The sequence below is a fragment of the Neophocaena asiaeorientalis genome, unplaced genomic scaffold (assembly GCF_003031525.2).
Source record: "Neophocaena asiaeorientalis asiaeorientalis breed wild unplaced genomic scaffold, Neophocaena_asiaeorientalis_V1.1 scaffold151, whole genome shotgun sequence".
NCBI classification, from domain to species: Eukaryota; Metazoa; Chordata; class Mammalia; order Artiodactyla; family Phocoenidae; genus Neophocaena; species Neophocaena asiaeorientalis.
This window is the reverse complement of record NW_020175490.1, coordinates 3,512,781-3,530,777: the sequence shown is the minus strand read 5'-3', so window position 1 is coordinate 3,530,777 and position 17,997 is coordinate 3,512,781. Positions and strand designations below refer to the sequence as shown.

The window sequence follows — 17,997 nt, the reverse complement described above, 5'->3', positions numbered from 1 at the left end:
TATGCTTGTGAATGCGGGATAAGTTAAAATTTGAGGCACTGCTTATTTCTGGATCTTGTGAAATGCATTTTCCCCAAAAAGTCTTGTCAGGAACCACTACTCTTGTCTTTAAAAATTTAAATAAGTTGAGTAACCAAAGGCAAGTTCCAACTTAGGTTCCTATTTACATTTGTATTATTGTTACTGCATATTGATCACAGCCGCTATTACTCCCAATAAACAAATAATGTGAATAGGAAAAAGAACCGAGAACAAACTTTTCTCACAGACAGTACAGGCTGTGGTGTTTAGCAGAAGGCATTCCATGGAAACTGGTGAATAAGTGAAGTAAAAGCAATGGGAAATGTAGTATAGAAAAGCTTATATAAAATAGATAACTAATAAGGACCCACTGTGTAGCACAGCGAACTCTACCTAGTACTCTGTAATGGTCAATATGGGAAAAGAATCTAGAAAAGAGTGGATGTACGTATATGTATAACTGACTCACTTTGCTGTACACCTGAAACTAATACAACATTGTATATCAACTATGCGCCAATAAAAAGTTTTAAAAAACCTTCCAGTCAGCTGCTAACCAATGATAGATTCATTGACTAAGGCTACTGTTCAGAGTAATTATATGACTATTGTCCATCCCACAACCTAAAATCTAAATTTGTTTGGGAGTAAACTGTGAATTCAAGGTCTCTGCTAGGTGCTGGGGGCAAAAGAAGGACATGATCCCTGCCGTTGAGGAGCTTACAACAGAGCCCAACAAATGTTAGAAGAAAGACAGTGTTTTGTGGGGACACTTTTGTTATCCCTCTACTTCACTAAAATCTTTTCAAACGTTTTGGCATCTTTAAAACAATCTCCTTGCAAGTAGTGCAAGGAGACATTTTTAAAATGAGTTGAGGAGAGAACTGGCCAGTGATTTTTGGAGTTTGGAGCTCCCAACTCCAAAAATCTGTGAGATTCTTATAAAAGGAACTCAAGAATACACATCCATTTTGAGTGATGTTATAGCATGGGGTTTAAATGTAGGCTAACTGGGTTTAAATTCCAGCTCTGCCACTTAATAATTCTGCAAACTTGGAAAGATATTTAACATCATTTTGCCTCAGTTTCCTCATCTAAAAAATGTGAGGAATACCAGTAGACTTCCTACTTAGGGTTATCATAATAGTCCAATAGATTAATGTAAATGAAGCCCTTAGATCAGTGCTTAGCACAGAACAGTCTTCAAAACTTATTTTTTAAATGAGTTGAGGAAAGAGAACTGGCCAGTGATTCTTGGAGTTTGGAGCTCCCAACTACAAAAATCTCTGAAATTCTTATAAAAGGAAATAAAGAATGCACATACATAAGCACAACCAAGAGGTTATAAAAAGTCACAATAATTTCTCAAACTGAGAAAACAGTATGATCAATCTTTACTATTAAAATGAAATTTATACATATGTTTTTCTGATACATGATGTAAAAAAGGCTAGATCAATTTTCACTAAATATTAAGGGTGTATTTGGGATGGGTAGTTAAAATATAGGCTATTTGGCGTAAATAAAACTCATTCTGCAGGGGACTCAAAGAAACAGGTGGTCATCCTACAAAAGTGCTAAAATTGTTATTCAACAAGAAGCCTCTGACTGTTAAACAGGAGAGATAAACCAAAAGTGATTTTTAAAAATGAGCTCCAAATAGATAGTCACCAGGGCACATATTCCAAATTACAAGAATAGATTTGCAACTGATCTGATTCTTTCATGGGCAACTCCATGTATAGGTGTACTGGAATGAAGAACAGAATGAGATATATACATATATGTGTGCGTGTGTATGTTTTAAATTCTACACTTTCTTCCTTTTCTTTTTTTAAAATTTATTTATTTTATTATTTATTTTATTTTTGGCTTTGTTGGGTCTTCGTTGCTGTGTGTGGGCTTTTCTCTAGTTGCAGAGGACAGGGGCTACTCTTCACTGCGGTGCGTAGGCTTCTCATTGCAGTGGCTTCTCTTGTTGTGCAGCATGGGCTCTAGGCACACGGCTTCAGTATGCAGCATGGGCTACTAGGCTTCAGTAGTTGTGGCTCGCGGGCTCTAGAGTGCAGGCTCAGTAGTTGTGGTGCACGGGCTTAGTTGCTCCGCGGCATGTGGGACCTTCCCGGATCAGGGTTCGAACCTGTGTCCCCTGCATTGGCAGGTGGATTCTTAACCACTGAGCCACCAGGGAAGCCCCAGAATATTTTTAAATATATATATTTTAATGATTCTTCTAATAACCATTGACCTATAGTATTTCATAGGCTATTCTAGTAGAAACCAAACCTCCCACCATAAATAAAAATGGCAACCTAACCACAGCTGATGCTGGTTGGAATGCCAGAAACCATTTGACTTCTCAAGATTTGACCAAACTGATCTTTGAAACTAAAATTTTCCATCCCTACCTCTTGCTATAATTATTACCATTTAAAAATAGCTTGTGTTCTAACACTTCCTATTTTTCCCAGTAATAACAAAATCAAAATCTAAAAGAAATTAATTGAAACAATTCTACAGGAAACATATGGGCTTTCCATTCAATATAAATTTTTTAGAAACATGAAATTTGCTGGTGAAAAGTTTTCAGTGTTATTTTACAAACCATTATAACTTACCTGATGGATGATGAAAATTGCAAGCAATATTATCACAGAGGAAAAAACAGAGTGAGTTTTCTTTTGTCAGTTTTCAGGTCAATTCATCAAATATAATTTTGTCAGACTAAGTGCCAGGTAATGTGCTACGTGCTGAAGATAAAAAGGTAAAAGGTAATAGCAATACTGAATGATATCTAAATAGAACATGTATGGGTGTAAAACTCATACGAAAAAGGAAAAGATCTGTTCTAACATTGTCAAGGAAGAGTTGTTTTTAAAGGGGAATAAGAGTGTGTCGTAAGGACAAGGAGGAAGCAGTACCTGTGCAAAGGAAGAAGAAACAGCATATGCAAAGGCAAAAATGGAGACTGAAAACAGCATTGATACAGTTAAGTGCAACTGTTGGTATATAATAAAGGTTATAACGTGTTCACTGGGTTATTTTTTTCTTAACTAAACTGTGTCTGGAAGAAAGAAAAAGTGATTTTTTTCTTTCCCTTTGGTTAAATAATAAGCAATGAAATAAAAAATTTTTGTTAACAATTATATTCTTATTGTGGCCAGGCACAGTCTAGAACAGCATTGTCTAATAGAAATATAATGCCAACCACATATATAAGTTTAAATTTCCTATTAGCCTCATTTTAAAAAGTAAAAAATTCACAGGTAAAATTAAGTTTAATAATATATTCTCCTTGATCCAATTATGCAAAATATTATAATTTCAACTTATCAATATAATCAATATGAAAATGATCAATGAGGCATTTTACATTTTTATATTAAATCTTTGAAATCCTGTGTATACTTTACACTTACAGCACATCTCAATTCACATGTTAATTTTATCAGAAATATTCAATCTGTACTTAGATTTCAAAAAATTTATAGTTGAAAAAGTAGATTCACAAAGCTCAAGTTTCCCAAACATATATAGACATTATGTAGTAACTGAATTGGGTATTAGTTTTTAAATTTAAAATTAAACACAACTAAAATTCAGTTATTCAGTTGTCGCAGCCACATTTCAAGGGCCCATCAGGCTTGTTCAAGTGGCTACTGCAGTTGAACAACCCAGTTCTAGAATAAATGTTAGGTCAAATCTCTAGCCTGAAATTACTATTACAAAAATCAAATCAGTAAGCAGACTATCAGGTTGGTAATGAGGTACTAATATTAGGCATTTTGGATTACCTTTCATCTCTCCCTTGTTGGTCCATGTCTACCCAGACAAAATACAGATGAGAAAAAATAGTAAGGGTATCTGGAAAAGATCTTGCAATCAACAAGGAGACTGAAGTTAATTGGAGGAAGCTTAAGAGTTCATGATATAAAAGCAGAACTTTCCTAATACTTACTGACTTACTAGGCCTTAACCCTGTTACTGAAGTAAATAAATAGATTCAAGTAGTAGACAGACTCTGAAAGGGTCAGAGAGAAAGAGTCTGGTCATAATAAGGATGGATAGTTCTCTTGCCTTTTCACTATACTCACCCAAAAAACATCCACTATAAATGAAACCCCAAAACATAAAATACAAGTTCTTATATTTTTCCAAAAGCAAAAAAATTTTTTTGTTCTACTTAGGCAAAGTTATAGACATGCTTCTTTCACAAAGTCATAGGTAAAAATATGAAAGACTAAACTAATTGTTACATTTCAAAGAGCATTATTTCATAAGTACTTCTATTTTATGGAAGAGAGTTCCTCCAGGAATATTGAGCAAGTATTCACGATTCACCCAGAATATTCCATTATTTATTTACCAAATATTCTTTGAGCGACTATTATATTTTAGGCACTGCGCTAGGCAAAGAAAGTTCAGCAGTGAACAAGAAACACCTGCCCGCACAGAATGTGTGGTAAGAGCTGTCAGAGGAAAGGTACTATGATGGAAGCGTGCTGGAGTAGGTTGCCAGATTTAGCAAATGAAAATACAGGATGTCAGATATTAAATGGGACATAGTTATACTAAAAATTGTTATTTATCTGAACTTCAAACTTAGTTGAGTATCCTGTCTTTTATCTGGCAAACCTACATTAGAGGGACAACTTGGAAGTGGAGGTAGTGTGAATGGAGAGAAAGGAAGGCTTCCTTCAGAAAGCAACTTTAAAAACAAATTCTGGGCATAGCAGGGAATAGGCAGGAAGAAATCATTCCAGGTGGAAACAATGCAATGCAAACTAAGTCCCAAGGCCACTGTCAAATCTAGGAACTGACAGAAGGGAAGTAATTGGAGTAAGGAAGAAGGAAAACGAAAGAAGAGGAATGTTGATGAAAGATATGCCTGAGAGAAAAACAGAAGAAACTCTTGTAAAGAGTTTATACTTTATCATAAGATGAGTGCGGTTCCACTAAAGAACTTTAAGCAGCCTGTCTTGGCTACAGTGTGAACAATGGACTACAGTCGTACTGGCAGGATAACTGACAGACCAGTAAGAATGCTACTGATGTAATTCAGGATTTCAATAGAGGCCTGAACAAAGGCAAAGGAAAGACAGACCCATTAGTAACACCGTAACCTGAGATGGCAGCGAAAGAGGCAACTGCAAAGGGGATAGAGAAGAGGCTGAGAGTTAGGAAAACCAGGAGAAGCATTATGTAAATCAAATGAAGAAAGGTCAACAAGTCAAATATTTTTTGACGAGGTAAGATAAGGACAGAGATGTGATGCCTAGATTTAGCCGTAAGGAAATCACCCAGCTTTGGCAAGGGCAGTCTCAGAGGAATGATTTTGAGGCCAAACTAGGTCACAGTTGTCTGAGCAGAAGGTGATGCTGGACTAGGAACCAGCTGGGGCAACGCAAGGATCCCACTTCCTCTTTGCTCTTTTAACAAGTAAGGGTCAGGATAGGAGTAGAGTTTGGGGACGGAGCAACCTGTGTCCCAATTTTGCTGAACAGGCTGCGGGCTGATTGCTAGGGGCCAATCCTTTCCTAGAGCTCTTGATTGACAGAGCCGTGCGCCAAAGACTGAGCTTGAACGGGAGGCCATGACTCACAAGGGGGCGGAATTCCAGGGCACTAACCCGGAACGGTTTGGGACCCGATTTCCTTTGTGAGGAAGACCTAGGGCGGGCCCTCTGCCAGAATGGCAGTATCCTCCGGGCCAATGGACGAACCTCGTTAAACGAGCGGCAGCCGCGCCAGCCAATGGTTTAGCGGCAGGAGGGGGGCGAAGTCAGAGGGCGGGGAATTAATGAAGCGTCTTTTTGCCACCCCACCCCCACACACCCCAGAGGCGAGCGTGGGGAGGTTCCGCCAGCGTCGAAGGTGAGCTGTTGCGTCGTGGAGGAGGTTGCTAGGGAAGTGGAGGCTCCGCGGCCGGTGGGTGCTAGCGTGGCAGCGTCAGGTAGCTGCCCCCCCGCTGCCGGCTCTGGACCTGGCCCTGCGGCGTAGCAGACTACGACGTTCAGGAGAAATACCAGTCGCAGCTGCCGCCTGACCTGGGAGGGTAGGGAGGGCCCAAGCCGCTGAAACAAGGCTGCGAAGGTTTTTCGGCCGCCCAGTCGCGACTCTAATTTAATATGCGGAGCGGGGACTCTTCCAGTTTGCCCCACATCCTACCAGGTGCAGCCATTGCTCTGTGGCAGAGTCATGGGCGCGCCCCCTACTCCTCACTGACCTCCCAGGAATTCAGCCTTCCTGGATTCTCCCAAGGGGGCTGCTCCAAAGGAAGAGGTGGGGAGTGAGAGGTATTTTATTAATATGATAACCGGCGACACTTAAGTAAACTTTAATCATTTACCTATCACAGCTTATAGAGAAGAGCATCCTATTCGGCAGGAAGGTTAATTTCCTCTAAGTATATGGTGGCGACGGTAGGGTGCGGGGTTGGTGGGAGGTGGGGAGCACACTTCCAAGATGATTGGGGTGGGGGTTGGGGGAAGTTTGTAGATTTTGTGATGTTTTTCTTCTTGAACAGCCTAATGAGTTTACCAAAAAAAAATTTTGGACCCAGAATTTACTGCCTGATTTAACTCAGATCTCTTACTTCTGTCTTATCATGCAGTATTTAGGAACTTCATTCTTAAGTATTAGTCCTTGAAAAAAATTGCCCAGGTATAAGATGGTGGTACACCATCTTCACAAGGATTACCTAAGTGAACTACTTATACCTATTTCCAACCAGGAAAGAATTATTGTGAAATGGGATTTCAGGAAAATGGCTGTTCTCTGTGATTGGGCATGGAAGAAGTAAGAATTTTTAGAGGTTGCAACTACTAAATTCCCTTTTGTAAAGATAGGGAAGAAAACCAATATGAAAGGGATAGTGTTTGACATCTAAAATGGCATCTTTTCATATTTTGTGAGGTGTTTAGCCCCAGCACCAAGAATATGTGCCTGGCACATAGTAGGAGTTTGATAAATATTTGAGTAAATTATTGGGTAATGGATGATGAAAATCTAAGCTGTTACATGAGTACCAAAATGTAAAGGAGAAGAGAGAAAAAAGAAATTCCTGGAAACATAGTTTAGTTTCTTTTCATGCAAGCATAGCTACCAAATTTCAACTCGTTTGCTTTGATTTGGGTACTGTCTTAACACTAATCAGATGTCAAAGATTTTCACACACTTAAGCCATGACTGACTGGAAATCTAAGATACATATTGATGTCAATTTCAGTGAGGTAAAATGTGTTAAAGTGCATTTTGTTGAGTTCCCTGGTAGCCTAGTGGTTAGGGTTCCGCGCTTTTACTGCTGTGACCCAAGATTCCCTGGTCAGGGAACTCTGCAAGCCGTGCCTCCCGGCCAAACATTTAAAAAAATTAAAAATAAATAAAGTGCATTTTGTCAATGAAATAGTTCATCAGTTTAGCATAGAACAGTCAGGGACAAAGGGATACCACTTTTGTAGGATAGAGATATGGAGTTACAAATTGTTGGGGGGTGGAAACAGGATATGCACATAAAAGCAACTGCTGCCAAAATTTTAAGAGTGTATTGACTCAAGCATAGTTTTAAAAGGATTGTTATTTTTATCATTACAAAATTGATCTCAGACTCTAAGAGCAGCAAAATCTGATTATGGATTTCTGCCTAAATTAGGATTCTCTTGACAACTGCAATCATTGTTTATTATTATGCACTTGTATTTTGCATGTTATAGTTTGTATATTATTACAGTAACATTGCCTCCATATAAAAGGTATATTGCTTGAATTTCAAAAATATGTGAATTTTCACAGATATATTTGCCTCTTATAGTAAGTTTTTTAGCAAAGAATAAGTTCTTACAAGTCAACATTAAAGATTTGCTGACATTTGGCCCCAGCCTAGCTATCCAACTTTGATTCCTGATACTTCTGCCATTTATTACTGCCCCTCATTATTATATTTGTTTTTTAAGACCCAAATCAAGCGCTGATTCCTTTTCACAACCTCCCTTGATCCCACCAAAGATTTCTCCTTCTGAACACCCAGGGTATTTTGTTAATAACTTCTCTTGTTGCACTTTTCTTACATTCACATTATTCATCGAGTAAAGAAATATTCACTTACTATGTCTAGACTATACTAGGAAATGGATAATAGCTGGTATTTGTTAAGGGCTTATTATATCCTACATATTATAAGCTTCTTGACTGGATTATCTCATTTAATCCTCAAAACATCGTGAGTATTATTCTATTATTTTTCCTATTTATAAATTAGGAAATAAGTTTAAAAGGTTAAGTAATTTGCTTAAGATCACAGAGCTTCTAAGTGGTGGAATTAATATATAAGCCTAGGTAGTCCGTATTCAAACTTGACATTTACAGTCTCCATTAAAATTTTTTCATGTAAATTTTATGCGTATATGTTTTACTAAATTATAAATTATTTGATAGAAATAATATATTCATCTTTGATCCCTTATTGCGCCTAATGTAAAGTAAGTGATTATAATATAGCCTGATAGTGGAAGCATGTAGCAGGGATATTAGATTTAGATTAATGGAACAATGAAGGTGCTGAGGATGAATAGTCACTGGCCAGATAAAAGAGCAAAGACCATGGGAATTGGGAGCATGTGCCAAAGGAATACATGTATGATAGTCCTAAGGTAGGGGTCATGAAAGCTAGAACTGGGCTGTCCAATACAGTAGCCAATAGACATATATTGCTATTGAGCACTTGAAGTATGGCTAGTCCAAAATACTCACTGGATTTTGAAGACTTAGTAGAAAAAAAGAATGTAAAATGTCTCGATTGTTTTTATATTTTTTAAATATTGAAGTAATAATATTTTGGTATATTAGTTTAAATAAAATATATCGTAATTAATTTTTACCTGTTTCTCTTTACTTTTTTTAATGTGGCTACTAGAGGATTTAAAATTATATATGTGACTCTCATTATATTTGTATGGAACAGCACTGGTCTAGAATTTAGAGGAATTTCAGAATGACATACTGTGTGTGCCCATACTGACGTGTATTGGAGAGGGTGGGTTGGGAAAGTATGTTTGGGGTTAGTATTGGAGGTGATAAAATTGGCAAAGGTAGATACGAAGATATATAGGTAGGACTCAGGGTTTGTAATAGGGAGAGAGAGAGTAAGACTAGGGAGAGTAAATTTACCTCCGAAATGTGTACAAATCCTTTGAAAGGTTTTAAGCACTCAATACATATTTGTTGAATGAAGCATTGTGTCTTAATCACTCAATCTTAATGGATGTTTCCAATGTATACTCCTAGTTCAGTCCTAATTCTAATAAAGATATGGGTAGCTGTCTAAAGACTTAAAAGAAAGTTTGGTTCTCTAAAGAGAGCAGTCCATTTCTACTTAAGTCTAAATTGACTTAGCTTGTATTCCTTTGATGTATTCCCAGCACATAGGAGTGTGAATTGGTTCTTACAATTAGACATATTCCTCTTCCACCTAACATGACTTTCTCCTGGGCATATTTTTCCGAAAAGAGTCCAGCTTTGTCTGTTGTTGTAAGTCTTGTGGCAGATGAAGCCTTAATGATCTCTGAAGAGAAATTTCTTAGCAGCTACAACATTTGCACTCCATCTTGCCTCTCAGTACACATTTGAGCAAGTAGACTTTTAACACGGATTCTCTAGCGGGGTGCTTCTCAATCCTGGCTGCAAATGAGAATCACCTGGAGAAGATTTTTTTTAACTTTATTGAAGAATCATTGGTAAATATAATTGTATATGTTTAAAATATACAGCATGATGATCGATATACATAATACATTATGGAATGATTACCAAGATAGAGATAATTAACACATCCATCATCTCACATAGTTAACTCTGTGTGTGTGTATGTGTTGAGAATGCTTAATATCTGCTAGAGCACTTTTTAAACTCCCAATGCCTAGCAGTATTTTAAGATTGTTTTAATTGCTCAGAGATAGGGACTGGTTATAAGTATTTTTTAAAAGCTCCCTAGGTTATTTTGATGTGCTGTAGATCTGTACTAATATATGCTATTGAGTTCTTAGAATGTGTTTAGTACAAAATGAGATGTGCTCTAACTGTAAAATATACACTGGATTCAAAGACTTAGTAGCAAAACAAGAATGGAAACTCCCTCATTAATCATTTTTACATCGACCATGTATTGGAAAGATAATATATTGAACTTATGGGGTTAAATATGTTAAAATTAATTCTACACTTTCTTTGGTTTTGTTTCATTTTTGCTTTTCTGAGGCTACTAGAAGATTTTAAATTACATGTGTGGATCCCTATTTCTATTGGTGTAGTCCAAGGACCAGCAACATCGGCATCATTTGGGAATCTGTAAGAAATGTAGAATCACTGGTCCCACTCCAGACCTACTGAATCAGAATCTCATTTTAATAAGCGCTCCAGATGATTCAAATACATAAGGTTTGAGAGACAACATCTTTAGAATTTTTTCAATTTCATAATTTTTCTTCATTTTTTGTTGATTATTTTTCATTGTAGAGGGTGGTAAGTTTTTACATTCATGATTTCCTCTTTGTCTCTTCATTTGTTCTTTAGAATCATTCATATAAATCTCATTTTTCTGTTTTCAATTTTCCTTTCATTTTCTTATAATTTTACATCTCAACATCTTCAACAGTCACTGCTTTTTTTTTTTTTTGTGGTACGCAGGCCTCTCACTGTTGTGGCCTCTCCCGTTGTGGAGCACAGGCTCCAGATGCGCAGGCTCAGTGGCCATGGCTCACGGGCCCAGCCGCTCTGCGGCATGTGGGATCTTCCCGGACCAGGGCATGAACCAGTGTCCCCTGCATCGGCAGGCGGACTCTCAACCACTGCGCCACCAGGGAAGCCCAGTCACTGCTTTTTAAATTAATGAATGGAATTAATATGCATTCATGTAATATGTGTAATATATAATGTTTCATAAATACATATGTACTTTTATATTCATATGATTTTCTGGAAAACATCTCAAGAAATTATTAATATCAATTACACTGGTGGTGGAGAGAGATTTTCACTTAATTTTGTTGCTTTATTTAGGTTCTCTAACCATATCTATGTATTTTACTGTTTTTTTTTTTTTAAGTCAACAGAGATTTGTGGGTATTGGGTTTATGGAACTTTAAAAAGTGTATTTTTCTGTAATAAAAATCCCTCATAAATATATTTTTAATATAATGTTAATCACCTCAAAGTAAAATGAAACAGATGTGCTCTAGGCAAACAAACAGCTCTATGATTGAGACAAACGACTATACATGATCCCTAGAACTGGTGGTTGGTGGTGGACAGAGTGAGTGAACCTGTTGTAGAGCATAGCATGTTCTGTCTATAAATGTTCCTAAGTTGAAAACTGAGCTTCTGTGAGTATGTACACACACATAGACATATGTACACATTCCTTTTCTGGTTTTGTTGGCTTGCATTAACATAGTAAAATGTTGTGCTAAGCCATATTCATACTCTAATTGGGCATCATATTCCATTATGTAGCTGTAGTATAGCTTATTCATCTAATCCCTTATTGATGAATATTTGTATTTTTACCATGCTTCTACCTTTTAAATATGACAGTGCTTTTTAAATGGTTCAAGAAGCTATTTAAATGGTCTGAAACATTCTGTATCTTTTGGAAACAAAAAGTCTTCCTTAATGCATTGTAAGTAATTTGATACAGAATTTGATGTAACTTTAGCAATTTGTTCTATTTTTAAGGACATCTAACCTGCTGATTTCATTTTTTAAATATGTCTTTGATAACCTGCTCATCATTGGTTCATACTGCCTAAGTAGTAACATAGCCTATTTATTTAAAATTTCCTTTCAGAATTTTGTATAACTTGTTAACTGTTATATTCTTTGGCATAGTTATAGGGTAGGTAGTTTATCTAAACTCTTCACTTAATCTCATAAACTGCTTCTTGCCTATATTGACTTGAGCTGCCTTTTCCTTTTAAACATACGCTTTGCCCATAGCAGTTTCAGTTTTGCTAGCTGACCTTACTTGAGTTATTTTCCATTTCTTTTTCTGCTCTTTTTCCCATCCCTCAATCACTGCCTTATTTTAAGTTGTATTTTTACCTCCTTCTGTTTGTTAGGCACAGTGTTATGTGTTCAGGATACTGCCTTTGGAGCAGGTGGGCTACTATCTTCCAGCTCCTCATAGGGGTGGAGCAAATGGTAGAGGAAGGAGAAAGTCAAGTTTGACTGCAGTAATTCCTTGAAATATGCCACAACCGCAACATAGGTACTAAAGAGAAGTATATTTGGGCTGGTTTAATAATGTGTAAATCAGTTAGGTTCAGTTCCTTTTTTGTGTTGCTTATAAATATAGTATTTCATGAGTATTCTTCAGTTGCCTCTAGAGAAAAGCAGAATACTTGCCCAGCCCAATTGATAACTTGAATTACATAAGGAATGTTAGGTCAGTGCTAATTAAATGTGATCCTCTAAAATTACAAGTCTTCTAGAATGTTCACTAAACTGTTGTGGGATCAGATGTTAAAACATTGCATTTTCTTAATTTTTATTAGGTAGTATTTGAAATATGCAAAAATCATGTAGCTTTAAGTGTGCTAGTAAACTAACTCCCTGACCACTCAAAAGAAAAATGTTCTAGTTTGTAACATTTATCCAGTTCTATGTTGTAAATACTGCCATCTTGGCCAGTTTCTATTTCCAAATATGACATTACTGAATGTGGAGTTGGGAAGAGATGTGCACAATGACCTTTGCCAGCTCACATCAGCAGGCTCCAATATACCACTAATGTTATAAAGCTTAATGATAAAGACCCACAGACCTACCACTTGACCTACGAACTAGAACAATACCAATATTATTGTGGCCTTTCTGTTTCCTATGTCAAAATTACTTAAAGATTTGCCTTTCGTGCAATAATAGTGAACCTAATTTGCTAACTGTGTTCCAGGAACTATTCCATATTTTACTAAAACCTTTAATCCTTACAGTATCTCTATGAAGTAATATTATTTTACAAGTGGAATTGCACATAGGGAATTTAAATTAGGCCACACAGCTAGGAAGTGGCAGAGTCAGGATTCTAACCCAGGCAGTCTGACTGCAGAACGTGTGCTCATGACCATTACACTACACTACCTCTTTTGATGATATATTTTTTTTAATAGATCTTTTGTGGAGTATAATTGCTTCACAATACTCTGTTAGTTTCTGTTGTACAACAAAGTGAATCAGCCATATGCATACATATGTCCCCATATCCCCTCCCTCTTGAGCCTCCGTCCCATCCTCCCTATCCCATCCACCCCTCTAGGTCATTGCAAAGCACTGAGCTGATCTCCCTTTGCTATGCTGCTGCTTCCCACTAGCTAATTATTTTACATTCGGTAGTGTATATATATCGATGCTACTCTCACTTCATCCCAGCTTCCCCCTCCTGCCCCATGTCCTCAAGTCCATTCTCTATGTCTGTGTCTTTATTCCTGCCCTGGCACTAGGTTCATCAGTACTATTTTTTTAAATTTTTTTTAGATTCCACAGATATGTGTTAGCATACAGTATTTGTTTTTCTCTTTCTGACTTACTTCACTCTGTATGACGGACTCTGGGTCCATCCACCTCACTACAAATAACTCAATTTCGTTTCTTTTTATGGCTGAGTAATATTCTATTGTATATATGTGCCACATCTTCTTTATCCATTTATCTGTTGATGGACACTTACGTTGCTTCCATGTCCTGGTTATTGTAAATAGTGCTGCAGTGAACATTGTGGTACATGTCTCTTTTTGAATTATGGTTTTTGTATGAATATGTTTGCTTATATTCTAGTGACAAGAGGCTTATATTTGACTATAAAGGCAGGATTTGCCTAGGGCAAGATCAAAAGTGCTGCCACTGATTATACATTCTTATTTAGTGGATTTCAATTTTATTATTAAATGTCTCAAGAAATTTTGGAAGTCTGCTTTAGGCATAGTTTGCTGCAGTCTTTTTTTGTTTTTGCATGCTTTGCCCTTTTTGTGGAGGTATGAAATTGACAATGATTTCTTGAGAGTTTATTTTCTACTCGTTTGAACTTTTAGTTCTCTCTCGTCTCCTTTTCAGCAGCAAGTGGCAGTTCAGGAGATGGTTATTCTACATCAGAGGTTAGAAACAAAACGACGTAGTGGTGGGTATGTTTTTGGTGATGTTATTAGATACACAGTTGAAAAAGATTACTGGAAACTTGAAAAGGAAAAAATGCATAGAAGTTTAGTGAAATCTTAATAAAAATCACCTTTTTATTAGAGTTTAGAAATAAGGGATTTGCATCCACTTTTAAGTCCTAGAGAGAAGAGGCTCAAACAGTGATAGAAAAGATTAGTCCATTTTCTGATTAAATTTAGTTAGCCTTAGTCAGTTGCTGTATTTTTGCTTCAGTAGAAAATACTATTTATATTTTTAATTACAAGGGAAAAATTTTTCACTCTAATAAAAATTTTAAACTGGCAGATATTAAAGTTTTTAAGAGAAGAAACCATGGTAGAGTGAAACATAACTAGTTGAAACTTTGGAGAGTTTTTCTGCCTATATACAGAACTTTATCCAAACCTTCCACATAGATAAGGATCTGTTCTTTTTGAAAATTTTCTACTAAAAGGCATCTCAAAACTTAGCAACACATTTCTAAGATTTAGCTATCACAAGCTGCTAATAAAGTGGAAGGAGATGTGGCCTAAGGGAGCCTGAATTTATATCCAAGTTCGGTCATTTAACTAGCCATGTAATGTGCAAATTATTCAATTTGCCTGAATCTTGTCGTATAAATACAAATGCAAATGATGGTATCTCGCATTCAGTGCTGTGGTGGGGATTAAATGACAGGACATGGAACTTAATGGATATTTGGTATTTTTTTCTTTGTATTGGCAGGAAATGTGGACCTTAACAGCCTCATCCCAACCCTCTCATTTTGTAAGCAAGGGAAAAAAATCGGCTCTGTAGCAGTGATCAGTATGTGAATTAGAAGTCATAAACCATGGTTTGTTTATATATCCCTTACTCTTTCTGAGCCCTTGTCCCCATTACATACTTTTAAAAATCTCTTTTCCAAGAAAAAGACCCATTCAACATCTTTTCCAGTTTGCTAGTGTGCCTTCCCATAATGCGAAGGCTAGATAGCAGAAAAACTACATTTCCCAGCTATTGTATTGAGGATTTGGATGTGCTTTAGATTCCACCAAACAGATGCACTATTTATAAGACTCGAAATCAGAGTCTGTAAGAGAATCAGGTGTGTAAAGCATTTGTTTCACTGGTGTGAGTCAGCCCCATGGTTTTCAAACTTTAGCATGTATTAGAATCATCTGGAAGGCTTATTGAACCACACATTGCTGGATCTTGCCCCCAGAGTTCCTTATTCAAATGATCTGGGGTGGGGCCTGAAAAGTTACCTTTCTAACAAGTTTCAGGTACACCCTCTTTCAGAGTCTAAATTTTTTTGCTTTTTGACATCCCAAACTAATGGTCATTTTGGCAGGTTGACTCATTTATTCATTCAAAAAGTTTATGGTATGCCTGCCATATGCCAGGATCTCTGCTAGACTCTGGGGACATGATGGTGAGTAGAAATGTTGCTGTCCTCATGAAACTTCTGTTGAAATGGGAGAGACATTCTTAGTTGTATGTTAGCACAAGTGTAACATTTAGATGAAGACAAGGAGTAATTTGACTTGTCAGCAAAGGCATCACTGAGGAGCAGATGTCTCATCTGCAAGTTGAAGGATGAGGAGGAATTAAGTAGGCTAGGCAAGGAACAATCCATTTCCTAGGCAGAGGGAACAGCGTGTGCAGAAGCCCTAAACTGGGAAAGGGACTGACAAGAATGGGTGACTGAAAGAAGGCCTTTGTAGTTAGAGTAGAAAGGATGAATTTGGGAGAGTAGAGTAGAAGTAGGGAGCAAGTCAAGAGTGAATACTGTCAATTAGTTCGGAACCATTACAGCAGCCTAGGTGAGAGAAAACGGTATCTTGGACTGTGGTAATGCTGGCAGAGACACAAATATAGTCAATTTTGAGCCATATTTAGAGGTCTTTTGTTTTTTTAATTATATAGCTTATTGGGTTGAAGTACATTGCAGAAGTTGCAGGTTGATTGATTTTTACTTTTTTCTCCTTAGGAATCATCCATCCTGCCTGTGCTATTGGATGAATGGAAAACTCTGATTTAAACAAAGTACTAACAAGGAATTGTCCTTGATTTCTGTACTTCGTAGCATTCCTCAGAATTCTTTTTACATCTTTTCTTACTGTAAAAACTGCATTTAAGTTAGAAAATGAAGCAACTGAAAAGGAAAAGGAAAAGCAATTTCAGTGTACAAGAAACTCAGACCCTTTTGAAAGAAATTACAAAAAGGAAAGAAGTCATTTTTTCCAAGCAGCTCAATACAACAATTAATGTGATGAAGCGAATGGCTTGGGAGGAGATTGCACAGTGTGTGAATGCTGTAGGAGAAGGAGAACAGAGAACAGGGACAGAAGTGAAAAGGAGGTACCTTGACTGGCGAGCACTTATGAAGAGAAAGAGGATGAAGGCGAACATTAAGCTAGTTGGTTCGGGGTTTCCCCTTCCCACATCCGATTTAGATGATTCTCTCACTGAAGAGATAGATGAAAAGATTGGATTCCGAAATGATACAAATTTTGATTGGCAAAATGTGGCAGATTTCAGGGATGCAGGTGGATCCTTAACTGAGGTCAAAGTGGAAGAGGAAGAAAGAGATCCACAGAGTCCTGAAGTAAGTATTAGCCTGTGTGAACCCTCTTTTTATTTCTCCATTTCTGATATGAAAGTTTATTATAGACCAGGAACAGTTAAGAAATTCCCAGATTTTCAAGCTAACTTAAAAATAGTACATAACAAAGTCATTCCATTTTTTTCCATCTTAATATCATCAATCTCTTCTCACCTAAATATACTTCTCTTAATTATATATATTAATGATGTCAGATAATAGTAAATATTTTTCAAAATTCAAAGTAAATGGTTTTGTGTGCTCAAACAATACAGAAAGCTTTTAAGAAATTCTTAGACAAATTAACAACCATGAAGTATAAATAAATACTGAGAACTACTTTTCTGTTTTAGTTTGAGATTGAAGAGGAAGAAGAAATGTTGTCATCAGTCATACCGGATTCCAGGAGGGAAAGTGAACTTCCTGATTTCCCCCACATTGATGAGTTTTTTACTCTGAATTCAACACCATCTAGGTCTGCATATGATGAGCCCCATTTGCTTGTAAACATAGAGAAACAGAAACTAGAATTGGAAAAACGACGGCTTGATATTGAGGCTGAAAGACTGCAGGTAGAGAAGGAACGCCTACAGATTGAGAAAGAGAGGCTGCGACAGTTAGACATGGAGCATGAGCGGCTTCAGCTGGAGAAGGAGCGGCTGCAGATTGAAAGAGAGAGGTTGAGGTTACAGATAGTCACCTCAGAGAAACCATCTTTGGAAAATGAACTTGGTCAAGGAGAAAAGTCCATATATCAACCACAGGATATAGAAACAGAGAAGTTAAAACTTGAGAGAGAACGCTTGCAACTGGAAAAAGATAGGCTGCAGTTTTTAAAATTTGAATCAGAGAAGCTGCAGATTGAAAAGGAGCGCTTACAAGTAGAGAAAGAGAGACTACGAATGCAGAAGGAAGGACACTTGCAGTGATCTATCTAGATCTCCATTTATCAATCGTTTGTAAACCACAGACTTAGATAATATAAAAACGGTAGCAGGATTAGCTGTATTTTTTTTTTTTTCCTGTTTAGTATTAGTATTTTCAGGGCTTCCCTGGTGGCGCAGTGGTTGAGAGTCCACCTGCCGATGCAGGGGACACAGGTTTGTGCCCCGGTCCGGGAAGATCCCACATGCCGCGGAGCGGCTGGGCCCGTGAGCCATGGCCGCTGAGCCTGCGCATCTGGAGCCTGTGCTCCGCAATGGGAGAGGC

At 37.2% G+C, this 17,997-nt stretch overlaps 1 protein-coding gene across 2 annotated transcripts; it reads left to right on the top strand.

The window, feature by feature from the left end:
* The first annotated feature begins 5,846 nt into the window (after nt 1-5,846).
* Nucleotides 5,847-17,908, top strand: MSANTD4 (Myb/SANT DNA binding domain containing 4 with coiled-coils). Of its 2 annotated transcripts, none has more exons than XM_024768907.1 (3): nt 5,847-5,894; nt 16,174-16,791; nt 17,142-17,908. In XM_024768907.1, exons 2-3 carry the CDS (start codon nt 16,330-16,332, stop codon nt 17,715-17,717), a joined length of 1,038 nt encoding a protein of 345 aa, XP_024624675.1. In that variant the 5' UTR covers nt 5,847-5,894; nt 16,174-16,329; the 3' UTR covers nt 17,718-17,908. The 2 variants fall into 2 exon arrangements, with proteins under 2 accessions (XP_024624675.1, XP_024624678.1); XM_024768910.1 differs by lacking the exon at nt 5,847-5,894 and adding an exon at nt 5,932-6,316.
* Nucleotides 17,909-17,997: the final 89 nt, after the last annotated feature.